The sequence below is a fragment of the Balaenoptera physalus genome (assembly GCF_965194825.1).
Source record: "Balaenoptera physalus genome assembly, chromosome: 2".
NCBI lineage: Eukaryota > Metazoa > Chordata > Mammalia > Artiodactyla > Balaenopteridae > Balaenoptera > Balaenoptera physalus.
In genome coordinates this window covers 179594879-179612759 of record NC_138883.1, presented here as the reverse complement: position 1 = coordinate 179612759, position 17881 = coordinate 179594879, and the positions used below count along the sequence as shown (strand labels likewise).

Genomic DNA, 17881 nt, shown 5'->3' with positions numbered 1-17881 from the left:
GACTTTCAAGTCCATGCAAATGCCTTAGAGATGCATAATGGTAATTCCAAAATCTATCAAAATAATAGGATTTGCAATGTCATTCCCTAAGACATCTAACCTTCCACTCACTTTCAGAACCTAGAGAAGTTTTAAAAAGAAACTATTTTCACACAAGTCATCCTGAGAGGCAAAATAGTAGTGACTACAAACAGCAGAATGATGGTGACCAGGATTTCTAAAAGGAAACTTTCCAAGCTAAAGACAGTAGAAGATCAAAGAGTATCTATTTAAAATTCCTTCCACCTTAAACTCCTTTCAGACTGAAATAGCCAGCTATCATGAAGAACATATTGGATTCTCAGGATGTCCTGGGAAGAATAAAACCTAAAAAAGAACTTAGTCGCTGAAAACTTAGAATTAATGTCATCAGCTTTAAAGCAGAAAACAACTATAAAACAAAACATCTTATACAAAAACTAAAGCAAAAAAAAAAGTAAGTGCTCTCCCATGGCGAGAGAAAAGATGGTCTCTTTGCATGGAGTAGCAAAGAAATAGTGAGATCTTCGGCATGTTTGTTCTCTGACATCTCTGGGTGCTTTCACTCACTGCCGTTGACATTTTTCTAGTAAGGTCAGAATTTTCTGTTATGCCATTTCACACACACACACAGACACACACAGCCAAAGATTGACCTTTAAATTCAGTTTCTCTTTTGTTTACTTTAAAGGTACTACATTCCTGGTGCTCAAGAATTAAAAGAAACAATTCTTAGAAATACACAAGATGATTTTCACCTTAGCTTACTGTATCTGTTTCCACAAGCTTAGTTTCCTTTAAAATGGTACTGTTGCTCTTATTTTATGCATTTAGTAATCATGCAAACGAAAGCCCCAAGCTTGCATATGGTAAAGGAACAATCCTTCCCAACCATTCATCCAGTTCTTTGTGCTGCTGCTGTTTTTTCTTTATTTTCTGCTGCTTCCCTCCACTCTCAGGACCCACTAATTCCAAGAATATTTAAAAATCTTAAAATGATGGTGAAAGCTTCCTTTAATAATAATGTAACAATAATATATTTATTAATTTTCTATAGTTGTCATAATCCATGATTTCTAGATTTTTTTTTTTTAATTTACCATCTTAATCTTTTTTATTTATTTATTTATTTATTTATTTATTTTTGGCTGTGTTGGGTCTTCGTTTCTGTGCGAGGGCTTTCTCTAGTTGTGGCGAGCGGGGGCCACTCTTCATCACAGTGCGCGGGCCTCTCACTGTCGCGGCCTCTCTTGTTGCGGAGCACAGGCTCCAGACGCGCAGGCTCAGTAGTTGTGGCTCACGGGCCCTGTTGCTCCGCGGCATGTGGGATCTTCCCAGACCAGGGCTCCAACCCGCGTCCCCTGCATTGGCAGGCAGATTCTCAACCACTGCACCACCAGGGAAGCCCTCTAGATGTGTTTTTAATGTTAGTAAAACACAGCTAACCAGTGACTTTAACATTAGAAATAACTACTGTTTAAAGCTAAAGGATTTACACTATTATTTAAATTCTGTTCTTTGTTAGCCTTGATACCATTTCCTTGTTTCTATTATCCTCTTTTATAACCTCCTTTGAAAAGCAGTGAAGATGAATTGGTGTTTTACAAAACCGTAAAGTTCTCAGAAATGCCTTACCTTTTTATCGGAGAATCTTCTACTAGTATAATTTTCATCCTGTACAGGCTTTTCATTTCATATAAATTATTTACATTTAATTCAGTTAAGTTTATGATCTTCTCCAAATTATCAAAAACATACACAGTACTTAATATTTTTCAATAAAACCTTCCCTGCTCTTTAAAGCATTAAGTGAGATTGTCAGTTTACTGAGTGGATGCGTACAAAGCTATTTTCCTCGCTAGTTTTAGATGCTGGGGACGGTTAGTTCCCAAACATTGCAACACACCAAGGTTACATATGTGATTCTTTCAAGTGGCTTCTAATGTTTCTATAACCTGATAAAATGCCATTAATCCTTTGTAGCCACTTTTTAAAAAGTATTGTTTGTGCTGAAAACAAGTTCAGAAATTCAAAGCAATTTTCTGTCAAGTAATATTATCCTTACATCAGCATAAACTAATTCTTTCAATAAAAGTGTTGGTGAATCCTGTGAGGGAAATAAAACATCTAATTGTTTATACTTTGGAAATCCAAAAGTGAAAATCTCACTCATTGCTTATGTTTTTGTGATTTGCATTATCTGGTACAGTGACAGTTATACGTTGTCTTCTCAGATGTTTGATAGTTTTAGGAGAAACGTGGAATGACCTCGGGATGCTCTCTCTCAGCCCAGCTGCTTAACTCTGGATTCTATTCCGTAACAGTTTGTGAAATCAGCACATCTCCTCACAGCTCTCCCGTGGGTTGCAAGCAATCAAACAAACAAAACCATAGTGTCAAGACAGTTAGATTGGTTTAACAGAAAGGGAATTCTAAAGACATTCGTGAATGACTCTAAAAATGCACAACAGGAAGGCCATATCTTTATTAAAATCACCACAAATACAAAAGCATTGCCGATATATATATACACACAAACACACACAAGCCGTGTACATATATTCTCAAATTCCTGGAAAATTATCACAAATATATTGGCTTTACATGGCATTACATGGCATATCCCTAAAATAGAACAAAAATACCCATACAATTTTTGGATGAACAGCATCCTTTGCATTTCTAAATTCCTGTGTTTTCAGACATTTGTTTGTAAAGGATTTGCTATGAAATGTTTCCCAGTTGAGGCCTCCTGGCCCTGGGAGTGACGTGGCCTGTGTCGTGTAACATTTGGTAGCTATAATGTCCGTTCAAGTTTCAAGTGTGTCTCGCCTTTTCTGTAGCAAGAGCCAACCTGCGAATGTTGGATATACAGCCAGCTGCGGCTTCCTGGAGATCCTGGTCAGGTGACCCCACCATATGCAGTAGAAGCTGCCACACACGGAGGAGCAGGGGGAGAAGGGAAATAAGAATAAAGCCATTAATCTAAACACGTAAAGTTAGGCTATAAGAATGATGTTAAATAGGAAATGCTTTTTTTTTTTTTTTTTAAACTTTGGGTTTATTTATTTATGGCTGTGTTGGGTCTTCGTTTCTGTGCGAGGGCTTTCTCTAGTTGCGGCGAGCGGGGGCCACTGTTCATCGCGGTGCGCGGGCCTCTCACTATCGCGGCCTCTCTTGCTGCGGAGCACAGGCTCCAGATGTGCAGGCTCAGCAATTGTGGCTCACGGGCCGAGTTGCTCCGCAGCACGTGGGATCTTCCCAGACCAGGGCTCGAACCCGTGTCCCCTGCATTGGCAGGCAGATTCTCAACCACTGCGCCACCAGGGAAGCCCCAGAAAATGCCTTTTAAGTCACCAAAAAAAAGGCCAAGAAATTCCACTGTGGCAAATGCAAATATAAACGGTACTTAATCAGATGCAGGAATTTCTCATGAAATTCTTACCTTTTTATTTAATGGTGCTGAGCTAGACCTGTTTCTCCCTCCTTTCTTTGGTCATCTAACTGCTCGAAATTTCTGCTTTGAAATTTCTCTTGCATCCTTTGTGGCTTTTCCACCTCTGGAGACAAGCCAGCATAGACTGTTGGTGCATCCTCCGAGGCTTAATCTCCCTACATTCCAGTCTACCCCATCGTGTCACAACCTAATTATATCAGCCCCTTAATAGAGACTTTCACTGACTCCCAATGCCAGCTAACTAGAGCCCAGTCTCTTAGCCTGTCCTTGAAGGATTTCTGTGCTCTGGCCTCAGTTTACCTTTCTAGCCATTCATCTTTCTCCTGTTCCATCCTGTACTCCCAAGGTCACGCTTCCACACTTCTTTTGCCTTGATTGGTGCCATTACTCTACCTAAAATGCCCTCCCATCTCCTTCTCTGACTCTCCGTTATCCACCTTTCATGGCCCAGCTAACTTTTCTACAAAGCCTCCACTGATTTCTGTCAAACAGAATGCCATTTCTCCCTCATCGGAACTCTCATAGTTGTTTGCTCAAATGTCTGTTGCTATACTTGTAGTCTTCCCTTTTTCACAGACTTGTATTAATGCTTTTTGTCCTACTTTAGATTGTAAACTCTGGAAGAATCTTATAAAACCATAGAGTGCCTGATACACAGTAGATGCCAAATAAATATCAAGTAAATTAATTAGAACTTTTAAAATCTATCAATTATAATTCTAACTAATAGTTCTGATGAAAGATTTAAAATGTACTTTGAATTGAACATTTTTCATACAGTAGCCTTTGAGTACAAATGTGGATAATGTCATAGAATGAGGATGTCTTGATAAGGAAAGAAATATTGTAAAGGAAGATATTGTGAAACATCTTAAATATGGCAGGCTTAGGAGTCTGGCTTTTATTCTGCAGGTAATAAAAGGAAGTTGCTGAAGCACTTTAATCAGGAGAGTGACATGGTCATATTTGTATTTTAGAAAGATAAATTTTATGGCAACTTAATAGAATAAGGACTGTGGAGAGAGGGGGCTGGTGGGAACTGCAACACATCAGGCCAGAGGCGATAAGAACTGAGTAAAGCAGAACCGGAAACAGCATGGAAGGAATGAGTTCAAGGGATATTTAGGGACTAAACTGTTCAACAGATGGCCCAAGGACAGCTGGTTATCCAAAGAGAAGAAAATGAAAATGTAATGTAAATGTATGTAATATCATACATAAACATCCATTCCAGGTAGACTGATGACTTAAATAAGAAAGCAAAATGTGAAACATTTAGGAGGTTGTACAAGAGGAGACCTTGATCACACTGGGGTATTGAAGGGTGTCTGGCCTCTCCGTTTCTTGACCTCCTCATGTCAGTGATTTTCACCACACTTTAGCCCCCACTTCCAGGGTCACACCCTGGTTCTTATTTCTATTTTATTTTTATTTTTATTTTATTTTTCATCACTCTCAACGGTCCAACCTCCAGACTCTTTGATTTGGCCGTTGAACTTACTTGTTTGCTCTCATCACGACCTCTAGCCCACTGGCCTGTGTACTTTTTCTTAAACCATCTCCTGTCTTTACTTCCTCCATAACCAGTTTAGATTCTACAGTCCATCTTTTCATTCATTCTCTTACCAGTTTCTTAAGCCTCCTTAAGCCAAAGAATAAGTTTAATCAGAGAAGTGAGAAAATGCAGAAACAAAGGAAAACAGTCCAACAAGACTAAATAAAAATAGTTTAGTCATTAAGCAAAGTCAAGGACCTTTAGTTCCTCTTCAAGGGCTATATAGGTAATATTCTGAGCCATGTCCTGTGAGCCGTCCTGTAGGTACTTAAATGATCAAGATGACTCTGGTCAGACCACCGCGTGACCAATGTCAAGATGACCATCAGAGCTGACTGTGCTGTTTCTGCACGGAGCCCCCTCCCTCTGTCTATAAAAGCTCTTGCCCCCTGATTGTCAGGGGGGTGTGGGAGGGAGTAGGCCCTTGGACAGGGGTCCACCCTCCCCCCACCCCCAATCCGGTTACCAGCATCCAAAATAAAGCGAACTCTCCTTTCCACCAACCTTGCCTCTTTATTGGCTTTTGAGCGACAAGCAGCAGACCCCACTTTTGGTAACATCTTCTCTGTAAAAACCATCCCCTGGCTCCTGTTGCTGGAGCCCTCCTAACCATTTTCAATTTGGTGCCGCCTGATTTGAATCAATGTTTGCTCAAATAGACTCTTGTAAATGCCTCAGTTTATCTTTTAAGAGTGTTACTGAGAGTTTTTCTCCAGCATCGTTCAGTAACCTAGGTGTAGGATGTAGGACAGAGGACATATATTATAGGATTGTAATTCATTTGAACAGCGATGCAGTCTGGGCTGGGCTGGAAGGGAAGTAAAACAGAAGTCTACTGATAATCTGGGAGAATTAGGAAGAGAGACCTCAGCGAAGTAGGAAAACAGTGTCAGTGGGAATGAAGCATAGGAAGAAGTTGAAAAATAGGACATTATAGTCTGAGAATGGATTATTTGGAGTTTACGATTTATAGATAAGGTTGTCTTGAGAATTGACAAAGCCCGGGATGTGGCCATGGGAATATAGGTCAGTATAAGATTGTTACACAGTTTTATACACACACACACACACACACACACACGAACACACTTAATTTACAGTCTCATTCTCTGTCTCTGTCTCTCTCTCTGCAGAAAGAGGAAATAGTGGAAAAGTGGAAGGAAGAACAGAGTAGTAGCCAGCTCTCCTTGGCTACTGCAGCGCGTAGCTTAAAAGTCTTTCTATAGCAGCTCACACTTGAACCCCTTTCCTAGCTTGCAACTTTCAACTCTTGATCTACAGTTTGGTATTTTTACCAATCTACTTATTTGTTTATGCCTCACCTTACTATTATATGAAAGCTTTTAAAGCAGATATGACGACATGAAATTTAGACTGTCTCTTCTGAATGCGTATTTAGCACAGAAGTTCATCCACCACTTTTTTTTCATGCTCTCACAGATTTTAGTCTCCCACCTCATCACTGTAACCTTCCATTATCTTCATGTGTGGAGCGCTTGCTGTAAACGTGGGGCGTTCACGCTGCCGCATCATTACTAAATCATTAACTAAGAGCATCCCAGGCTTGACGTCAAGGGAGCCTAAATACTCCTTTATTCGCAGGGGGGCCTGTTTTCCCCTTCGTTCTACTTTCCAATCTTCAAATTAGTTATTTTATCAAAACCAAACGTTCCAATCAGTTTCTCGGCAAATTATATAATCACTTGAGGGTTTTCTCCCTCCTTTTCCCAAGTACAGTAGATGATTAATATGAGTTCATGAGTTCCCTCGTTGATTCCACTGTCTTATAAAATACAACATTAACATTCTCCCACCAGTCTAAATCACTTTAATAGACAATATTTATTACTATATTAATTTTTTAAATTATAGTCATGTCATCATAATGAATAATGTCAGTTACCTGTGGATGTTTCTGGGCCTTGGATTAGGGGGCCTGATGCCACCTTAAAAGCTTGATTTCTACAAGCAAATGGGATGTAGAAAGGGTCCAGTGTCCAACTGCCCTGCATATGCTATTCAGAAAACTGGAGGACAATAGGGGCAGAGACTTGCTACGGAGAACTCACCTAAGCTTGCGTCGCAGGGACAGCCTGCCTGCCTCCCTCTGCTCTAGTCTGGGCCTCTCCCGCAGCAGGTTTTGTGGTTGGTTTTTTACGTCTGGGGAGACGTGGAATGGAGCTCCAGCTGCGAACCCCAACTACCTGCCCGAGTGAGGAACTAGCCGGCTCCTCACGCTGTTCAGCTCCTCTGGAGAAGACGCAGTGTCAAATAGGAGTCAAGGCCGTGGGCTTTGAGGCTGCAGCTCCTTGGATTTGCATCCTGACTTCTCCACTTACTGGGCAAGTTACGGAACCTTTCGGCCCTGCCTTCTCACGTGTTTAATGGGGTCACCTACCTCTGAGGGTCATCGTGAAGATGGGTGAGACAGTACACACCTTTAAAGGTGCTTGACCACCTGTGTTCACAGGCTCTTGCGGTCTCTCTCTCTTTTGATCTTTGTATCCCCCCCCCCACTTCCCCTCTTCCAGTTTTGTCTGATTGTTCCCTGAGGCCGTGTGTGAGGGGGAAACTGGAGAAGCACAGGCAGGGAGACGTTACACCAGAAAGGGCAGAGGATTCCTTGTGGAGAGAAGCAACAACAGATGGGAAGGAAAGGGGAAAGGCAGAGAGAGGGCAGAGGATGCACCCGGTTTTGAAGAGAGGGTTTGGAGAGCTTGGAGCAACTTCAGAGAGAGAGAGATACTGAGTGGAACAAAGGTAGGAGACTTTAAAGAGCTTAACAGGACATGACTGTGCTCTCTAGCTTCAAGAGAGAGGGAAACCAGGATATCAGTTACTTTCAGTTGCTCCTGGGCGGCCAGGCTTGTGTGTCTCGGACTGCACGTCCCCATCACGAATGGACCATGGGAGCCTGCCTTCGTACAGGCTATGCATTCGAATCCCGAAAACCAAGGGCCCGGGACAAAGTAAGTGCTCCGTAATCGCCATCCATTATCATGGTGATTTCTTCACCAGTTCCAAAGTCTGGTTCTGGCATTTATTCTTTGGAGCCCAGCCCTGGTTAGCTGGAGAAGAACAAGGAAGCAGGCATTTTGGCCCTGTGGTCCGTCTGCCCCTATCGCACTTGCTCCAGGCCCTCCCTTGTCTCTGGTTGACTCCGTGGGTACCGACGGTCCAGGCTTCACTTGGCCTCAGCCACTGCCGCCGCTGCCTGGCACGGCTCCCTCAGAAAGCAGCCCATTGGCTGATGCCTGCCAAGAACGTGCCGGCGTTTTGCCCATGCTCCCCCTCAGACCTGGGTGTTGTTCTGTGGTTCCCTCTCTAGCTTTCCAAGAGTCGGATGCATTTATTCCCAAGCCCTTGATGCCAGTTACATAATTTCACATTACCTAAACCAGTGAACAGTGAGTGTGAAACGTCTGGCATGCTGTTGGCACCTGTGTCTGTGACAGAGCCTGTGGTGTGCTGGCGGCCCCCGGAGTCTACTGGACGGGGCTGCTGGGAGGGCATGCCCTGTGCCGTCACACACGCTATGTTAGAACACAGTGTTCAGTCAATGCCAGTACCTTTTATGACCCAACTGCGTAAATGACTTTGTCTATTACCAAACTTCTACTCCTGAGTGCATCAAAAAGGACTACTGCTCTTCGGGGAATTAATTTTGCCTCAGTTTCTCGCTCTCACCATGAGGTTTCCTTCCATATCCAACATGCTGGTGAGTGAATGTTTGGCCTAAAAGCTTGATCAGGGGAGCCCAGCAGTCCAGTGTTTTAAACGACTAAAACGTAGACAAGGGTGAAAGGTTTAAAAATAGATGAAAGGAGAAAAGCATGGCTTAGAAAGGTACATGTGGTAGAGGTGACAGCTGCCCCCTTAAACATGGCTTCAGTGACTCACTGGCCTCGGGCCACAGGCTACCTGATGTTTGTACAGCGTGAAATGGTTTTATTAGCTACCAGGCTTACTATGTGCCAGGCACTGGGATTTTTTCTTTGTTGGTTAATCTTATCCTGCTCTGGCCATTTTCCTTAGCCAGGAACGTTCTCAATCAAGGGTGCAGAGTTGGACGTGTAACATTCTCTGCCCGCTAAAGGTAGGAAGGGCTTGATACTTGAGAGGCATTCCTAGGACCCTCTCTGGGTGATGCTGCTTTCGGAATTTATTTTCCCTGAACTTTATTTTGCCGTTAATGAATGCTACTCATTGCGTTGTTAATACCTCCAGAGGCTGTGTAGCTAATGCTGCTTTACAAATTGAGTAAGGATGTGCGACTTTCCCAAACCATTATCTGAACAACATGTACTGTGTACGTGTCTTGGTTTTGAATTAGGCTCAGGAATATATGTTTTTCTTAAGAGCTTCACAAGCAAACTAGGGCACCTGGAGGAACGCTTTAAAACGACTATAAACAGTCACATAATGGAAACTTAGTGCAAAATCCTGCATTTGAGGGGCGGCTAGCAGAAAGGAAAGAGCAGCATGCTTTCAAATCACTAACACGTGGCAAGGGGAAGGTGGTATGTGATACTTTGCGGTCATGACTCAAAAGGAGTACTTTCCTTAGGAAGGTGAGATGCAAACTGGAAACAAGTGATTATGGAATTGGTATGCATTTTTTTTCCAGTATATATTTTTTGATTTGTAGACTTTTTCCAACTATAAGAACATTTAAAAATCTTATAAGGAGGAAAAACACCTCCGATTTACCTTTCTGAAGTGTTTGTTCCTTTCAAAAACTTTCCTCTTTTTCATCCTCCCCCTCCCCCAAACATACCCAGAGACCTTAAATTTATTGGGAGTTTCATATATACACTGAAGGAAAACCAGCTCCCTTGCTTTAGAACTTAATTGCACAGAGCACTTTAAAACATCATTAAAACACTTAACTTTTCACAGCGTTGGTGTGAACGAGAACACGGGGAGGTGCACCGAGAGGGGTCTGTGGATTGGGCCCACGAGCACTTCTTCCAGTGGCAAAGGCTTTGACCACAAGGCACATGCCCTCAGAATGCAGCTGTGACCCGAGCTTCACATCCCCTGGAAGGTGAGACAAAGGTAGCAAGGGAATCGGAGTCTGTGTGCAATCTCTACTTTTACAGCTAACAGTTCATGACCTTATGTGATACTTCAGTTGTATGAAAAGTACCAATTTGAGCGACAACACATTTCTTGTGCTTTGACTCGACGTTGTTCGGGCGAACCCAGCCTCGGAATAGGAGTTCTCATTAGAGCCGGAGGAGCGCTGAAGTACCTGCACGCACGCCGAGCTCAGCGGCTTTCCCGGAAAACTCTGGCGTTCCCAGAGCTGATCTGAACCCTTCTTCTGCTGTCAGTTTCCCAGGCACTGAGGTGAGGTCTGCGCGACCCGGGAACGCACGACGCCTCTGGGCCCTGTCCTCCGGGCCGGTGGCCTCCTGGCTGTCCGGCGGCCTGGGCTCTGCTGCAGAGACTCTGGGTGGGTCCCGACCCCAACTCTGAGCCTTGGTAACTCATTTCACGTGGCAGCTCCCCAGAGCCACGGGCCTCAAAACACATTTCACATTTGCTGGTTGGGGCAAAACTTTTGATTGTGCTTTTTGGTGAAGTGAAGCAAGGAGCTTGCCTTTCCACGGTGTCTGCTTGCCTCGGGGTCACAGGAGCACGTGCCCTGTGATCCAAGGGCCGTGTCCACATCCGCTGCCCTCTCTGTGTAGACGTTCCTTCACACTGGAGTAGGTTTGTCCTCTGGTTTTCCCTCAAGTTGTCTTTACATGAGCCTTCCACTAGAGCGCTGTTGCACCCAGATATACACACACACACACACACACACACACAGGAGATTATCACACACACACACACACAGGAGATTACAGAGTGTTGGGTCTGCAGTCCTGGGTGGGAGAAATAGGTCACATAACAAAGAATGCCCTAACAGCCCTCTTCTACAGAATGCTAGAAATGGAGAATGACTTGGTTTCTGGCTGGATCAGGAGTTCATGGGACCCTGCTCTCTGCTAGAGGAAAAGGAAGCGACGAGTCTCTGCACGCCCTGGGCAGAAGCTCACACTGTCACTTGGAACAGCTTCAAGTCACTCTTCCATTTTTCTTCCTATCAAATATAAAGAACATTTCTGTCTACAGAGGTTTCCCGGATAAGAATGCCAAAGAAAAGATAGCATAAGGATGGATAAAAAGACACAAATGGACACGGTTGTTTAGAATTGCATTTTGCTATTGGGTAGATCAAAGTGACAAAGGTAATTCTCTGGAGTAAAAAAGAAAAAAGAACGTGGTCATAGATTATGGAAGGTAGTGGCTGTGAGTTCACACCTTGGGTTCAGACAGTCCGGTTTTGAGTCTTATATTCTGCTCACTGTGTATGACCTGGGGTAACTTTCCCTGAGCCTCAGTTTTTTTTTGTTGTTTTTTTTTGTTTGTTTTTTTGTTTTTTACAAGAGATATATAGACTGACACCAAGCATTGTACATGGATGACCACAACAAAAGCAACAATGATTGCAATTACCAAACATGAAACACACTCATACTATGTCATAATATTGACATTCAGTCCATGAGCCTCAGTTTTTGTTCTTTTCCTTTTTTTTTTTTTCATTTGTGTAAGTACATGTTTTCGCTTTATTGTGGCACACTATTCCAAGTAGGATTTCTGCATGATACTTTTTTTTGAATTTTATTTTATTTATTTTTTTATACAGCAGGTCCTTATTAGTCATCGATTTTCTACATATTAGTGTATATATGTCAATCCCAATCTCCCAATTCATCAAACCACCACCCCACCCTGCCACTTTCCCCCTTTGGTGTCCAAACGTTTGTTCTCTGCATCTGTGTCTCAATTTCTGCCCTGCAAACTGGTACATCTGTACCATTTTTCTAGGTTCCACATATATGCATTAATATACGATATTTGTTTTTCTCTTTCTGACTTACTTCACTCTGTATGACAGTCTCTAGAGCCATCCATGCCTCTACAAATGACCCGACTTCGTTCCTTTTTATGGCTGAGTAATATTCCACTGTATATATGTACCACATCTTCTTTATCCATTCATCTTTTGATGGGCATTTAGGATGCTTCCATGTCCTGGCTATTGTAAATACTGCTGCAATGAACATTGGGGTGCATGTGTATTTTTCAATTATGCTTTTCTCTGGGTATATGCCCAGTAGTGGGATTGCTGGGTCATATGGTAGTTCTATTTGTAGTTTTTTAAGGAACCTCCATACTGTTCTCTATAGTGGCTGTATCAATTTACATTCCCACCAACAGTGCAAGAGGGTTCCCTTTCTCCACACCCTCTCCAGCATTTGTTGTGTGTAGATTTTCTGATGATGTCCATTCTAACTGGTGTGAGGTGATACCTCATTGTAGTTTTGATTTGCATTTCTCTAATAATTAGTGATGTTGAGCAGCTTTTCATGTGCTTCTTGGCCATCTGTATGTCTTCTGTGGAGAAATGTCTATTCAGGTCTTCTGCCCATTTTTGGATTAGGTGGTTTGTTTTTTTAATATTGAGCTGCATGAGCTGTCTATATATTTTGGAGATTAATCCTTTGTCCATTGATGCATTTGCAAATATTTTCTTCCATTCTGAGGGTGTCTTTTCGTCTTGTTTGTAGTTTCCTTTGCTGTGCAAAAACTTTTAAATTTCATTACATCCCATTTGTTTATTTTTGTTTTTATTTTCATTACTCTAGGAGGTGGATCAAAAAAGATCTTGCTGGGATTTATGTCAAAGAGTGTTCTGCCTATGTTTTCCTCTAAGAGTTTTACAGGGTCCAGTCTTACATTTAGGTCTCTAATCCATTTTGAGTTTATTTTTGTGTATGGTGTTAGGGAGTGTTCTAATTTCATTCTTTTACATGTAGTTGTCCAGTTCTCCCAGCACCACTTATTGAAGAGACTGTCTTTTCTCCATTGTATATCCTTGCCTCATTTGTCATAGATTAGTTGACCATAGGTGTGTGGGTTTACCTCTGGGCTTTCTATCCTGTTCCATTGATCTATATTTCTGTTTTTGTGCCAGTACCCTATTGTCTTGATTACTGTAGCTTTGTAGTATAGTCTGAAGTCTGAGAGCCTGATACCTCCAGCTCTGTTTTTTTCCCTCAAGATTGCTTTGGCTATTTGGGGTCTTCTGTGTCTCCATACAAATTTTAAGATTTTTTGTTCTAGTTCTGTAAAAAAATGCCATTTGTAATTTGATAGGGATTGCATTGAATCTGTAGATTGCTTTGGGTACTATAGTCATTTTCACAATATTGATTCTTCCAATCCAAGAACATGTCATATCTCTCCATCTGTTTATTTCATCCTTAATTTCTTTCATCAGTGTCTTATAGTTTTCTGCATACATGTCTTTTGTCTCCTTAGGTAGGTTTATTCCTAGGTATTTTATTCTTTTTGTTGCAGTGGTAAATGGCAGTGTTTCCTTAATTTCTCTTTCAGATTTTTCATCATTAGTGTATAGGGATGCAAGAGATTTCTGTGCATTAATTTTGTATCCTGCAACTTTACCAAATTCATTGATTAGCTCTAGTAGCTTTCTGGTGGCATCTTTAGAATTCTCTATGTATAGTATCATGTCATCTGCAAACAGTGACAGTTTTACTTCTTTTCCAATTTGTATTCCTTTTATTTCTTTTTCTTCTCTGATTGCTGTGGCTAAAACTTCCAAAACTATGTTGAATAATAGTGGTGAGAGTGGACATCCTTGTCTTGCTCCTGATCTTAGAGGAAATGCTTTCAGTTTTTCACCACTGAGAATGATGTTTGCTGTGGCCTTTATTATGTTGAGGTAGGTTCCCTCTATGCCAACTTTCTGGAGAGTTTTTATCATAATTGGGTGTTGAATTTTGTCAAAAGCTTTTTCTGCATCTATTGAGATGATCATATGATTTTTCTTCTTCAGTTTGTTAATATGGTGTATCACATTGATTGATTTGCATATACTGAAGAATTCTTGCATCCCTGGGATAAATCCCACTTGATCATGGTGTATGATCCTTTTAACGTGTTGTTGGATTCTGTTTGCTAGTATTTTGTTGAGGATTTTTGCATCTATATTCATGAGTGATATTGGTCTGTAATTTTCTTTTTTTGTAGTATCTTTGTCTGGTTTTGGTATCAGGGTGATGGTGGCCTCATACAATGAGTTTGGGAGTGTTCCTTCCTCAGCCATTTTTTGGAAGAGTTTGAGAAGGAGGGGTGTTAGTTCTTCTCCAAATGTTTGATAGAATTCACCTGTGAAGCCATCTGGTCCTGGATTTTTGTTTGTTGGAAGATTTTTAATCACAGTTTCAATTTCAGTGCTTGTGATTGGTCTGTTCATATTTTCTATTTCTTCCTGGGTCAGTCTTGGAAGGTTATACCTTTCTAAGAATTTGTCCATTTCTTCCAGGTTGTCCATTTTATTGACGTAGAGTTGCTTGTAGTAGTCTCTTAGGATGCTTTGTATTTCTGCGGTGTCTGTTTTAACTTCTCCTTTTTCATTTCTAATTTTATTGATTTGAGTCCTTCCCTCTTTTTCTGGATGAGTGTGGCTAATGGTTTATCAAGTTTGTTTATCTTCTCAAAGAACCAACTTTTAGTTTTATTGATCTTTGCTATTGTTTTCCTTGTTTCTATTTATTTCTGCTCTGATCTTCATGATTTCTTTCCTTCTGCTAACTTTGGGTTTTGTTTGTTCTTCTTTCTCTAGTTCTTTTAGGTATAAGGTTAGATTGTTTACTTGAGATGTTTGTTGTTTCTTGAGGTAGGATTGTATTGCTATAAACTTGCCTCTTAGAACTGCTTTTGCTGCCTACCATAGGTTTTGGATCGTCGTATTTTCATTGTCATTTGTCTCTAGGTATTTTTTGATTTCCTCTTTGATTTCTTCATTGATCTCTTGGTTATTTAGTAACATATTGTTTAGCCTCCATGTGTTTGTGTTTTTTACATTTTTTTCTCTGTAATTGATTTCCAATCTCACAGCATTGTGGTAAGAAAAGATGCTTGATATGATTTCAATGTTCTTAAATTTACTGAGGCTTGATTTGTGACCCAAGGTGTGATCTATCCTGGAGAATGTTCCATGCGCACTTGAGAAGAAAATGTAATCTGCTGTTTTTGGATGGAATGTCCTATAAATATCAATTAAATCTATCTGGTCTATTGTGTCATTTAAAGCTTATATTTCCTTATTAATTTTCTCTTTGGATGATCTGTCCATTGGTGTAAGTGAGGTGTTAAATTCCCCCACTATTATTGTGTTAGTGTCGATTTCCTCTTTTATAGCTGTTAGCAGTTGCCTTATGTATTGAGGTGATCCTATGTTGGGTGCATATATATTTATAATTGTTATATCTTCTTCTTGGATTGATCCCTTGATCATTATGTAGTGTCCTTCTTTGTCTCTTGTAACATTCTTTATTTTAAAGTCTATTTTATCTGATATAAGTATTGCTACTCCAGCTTTCTTTTGATTTCCATTTGCATGGAATATCTTTTTCCATCCCCTCACTTTCAGTCTGTATGTGTCCCTAGGTCTGAAGTGGGTCTCTTTTGGACAGCATATATATGGGTCTTGTTTTTGTATCCATTCAGCGAGCCTGTGTCTTTTGGTTGGAGCATTTAATCCATTCACGTTTAAGGTAATTATTGATATGTATGTTCCTATGACCATTTTCTTAATTGTTTTGGGTTTGTTTTTGTAGGTCCTTTTCTTCTCTTGTGTTTCCCACTTAGAGAATTTCCTTTAGCATTTGCTGTAGAGCTGGTTTGGTGGTGCTGAATTCTCTTAGCTTTTGCTTGTCTGTAAAGCTTTTGATTTCTCCGTCACATCTGAATGAGATCCTTGCCGGGTAGAGTAATCTTGGTTGTAGGTTCTTCCCTTTCATCACTTTAAATGTCATGTCACTCTCTTCTGGCCTGTACAGTTTCTGCTGAGAAATCAGCTGTTAATCTTATGGGAGTTCCCTTGTATGTTATTTGTCATATTTCCCTTGCTGCTTTCAGTAATTTTTCTTTGTCTTTAATTTTTGCCAATTTGATTACTGTGTGTCTCGGCATGTTTCTCCTTGGGTTTATCCCGTATGGGACTCTCTGTGCTACCTGGACTTGGGTGGCTATTTCCTTTCCCATGTTAGGGAAGTTCTGGACTATAATCTCTTAAAATATTTTCTTGGGTCCTTTCTCTCTCTCTTCTCCTTCTGGGATCCCTATAATGCAAATGTTGTTGTGTTTAATGTTGTCCCAGAGGTCTCTTAGACTGTCATTTCTTTTCATTCTTTTTTCTTTATTCTGTTCTGCAGCAGTGAATTCCACCATTCTGTCTTCCGGGTCACTTACTTACCCATTCTTCTGCCTCAGTTATTCTGCTATTGATTCCTTCTAGTGTATTTTTCATTTCAGTTATTGTATTGTTCATCTCTGTTTGTTTGTTCTTTAATTCTTCTAGGTCTTTTTTAAACATTTCTTGCATCTTCTCGATCTTTGCCTCCATTCTTTTTCCGAGGTCCTGGATCATCTTCACTATCATTATTCTGAATTCATTTTCTGGAAGGTTGCCTATCTCCACTTCATTTAGTTGTTTTCTGGGGTTTTATCTTGTTTCTCCATCTGGTACATAGCCCTCTGCCTTTTCATTTTGTCTATCTTTCTGTGAATGTGGTTTTTGTTCCACAGGCTGCAGGATTGTAGTTCTTCTTGCCTCTGCTGTCTGCCCTCTGGTGGATGAGGCTATCTAAGAGGCTTGTGCAAGTTTCCTGATGGGACGGACTGGTGGTGGGTAGAGCTGGCTGTTCTCTGGTGGGCAGAGCTCAGTAAAACTTAACCCGCTTGTCTGCTGATGGGTGGGGCTGGGTTCCCTCCCTGTTGGTTGTTTGGCCTGAGGCGACCCAACACTGGAGCCTACCTGGGCTCTTTGATGGAGCTAATAACAGACTCTGGGAGGGCTCACGCCAAGGAGTACTTCCCAGAACTTCTGCTGCCAGTGTCCTTGTCCCCGGGGTGAGCCACAGCCACCCCCAGCCTCTGCAGGAGACCCGCCAACAATAGCAGGTAGGTCTGGTTCAGTCTCCTATGGGGTCACTGCTCCTTACTCCTTGGTTCTGATATGCACACTACTTTGTGTGCGCCCTCCAAGAGTGGAGTCTCTGTTTCTCCCAGTCCTGTTGAAGTCCTGCAATCAAATCCCGCTAGCCTTCAAAGTCTGATTCTCTAGGAATTCCTCCTCCCATCGCCAGACCCCCACTGGAAGCCTGATGTGGGGCTCAGAACCTTCACTCCAGTGGGTGGACTTCTGTAGTATAAGTGTTCGCCAGTCTGTGAGTCACCCACCCAGCAGTTGTGGGATTTGATTTTATTGTGATTGCGCCCCTCCTACCGCCTCATTGTGGCTTCTCCTTTGTCTTTGGATGTGGGGTATCTTTTTTGGTGAGTTCCAGTGTCTTCCTGTCGATGACTGTTCAGCAGTTAGTTGTGATGCCGGTGCTCTTACAAGAGGGAGTGAGTGCATGTCCTTCTACTCTGCCATCTTCGAGCCTCAGTTTCCTTATCTGTAAAATTAGGATTTGCAATAATGCCATTTTAATGGGATAGATGTGGGGATTCAGTGAGATGATGAATGTAAAGTGCTTACACTACATGCTCATAAAGGATGATCCTTTTTATTACTATTGTTGTTGTCGTGAATTGGAGGTTGTTTGTTGTTGAGTAGAGAGATTCAAATAAAATTTGCTGTCAGCTCACTTTCTCTGCTAGAGTTCCAATTGGACTGATCCAAATAAGCAATTTTAATCTAATTATATTGGAAATTAATGTTCACAGGAGGTTTGTGGTGTCCTGTTAAGTGAACAAAAGCA

General features: G+C 41.5%; 1 protein-coding gene and 1 long non-coding RNA gene across 12 annotated transcripts in view; one reads left to right on the top strand and one right to left on the bottom strand.

The window, feature by feature from the left end:
- The window catches only part of LOC309654645, a 619568-nt gene that overhangs the window by 79240 nt on the left and 522447 nt on the right, over positions 1-17881 (top strand). For all 3 annotated transcript variants that reach the window (XR_014260369.1, XR_014260370.1, XR_014260371.1), the window contains exons 3-4: positions 9930-10077; positions 10239-10382. This is a non-coding gene — a long non-coding RNA (uncharacterized lncRNA). The remainder of the gene's footprint in view (positions 1-9929; positions 10078-10238; positions 10383-17881) is intronic.
- Positions 1053-17881, bottom strand: part of ODAD2 (outer dynein arm docking complex subunit 2) — a 244256-nt gene continuing 227427 nt past the window's right edge. For all 9 annotated transcript variants that reach the window (XM_082448931.1, XM_082448929.1, XM_082448930.1 and 6 more), the window contains one exon: positions 1053-2949. In XM_082448931.1, coding sequence (XP_082305057.1) covers positions 2836-2949 — 114 coding nt within the window. In that variant the 3' untranslated portion in view covers positions 1053-2835. The remainder of the gene's footprint in view (positions 2950-17881) is intronic.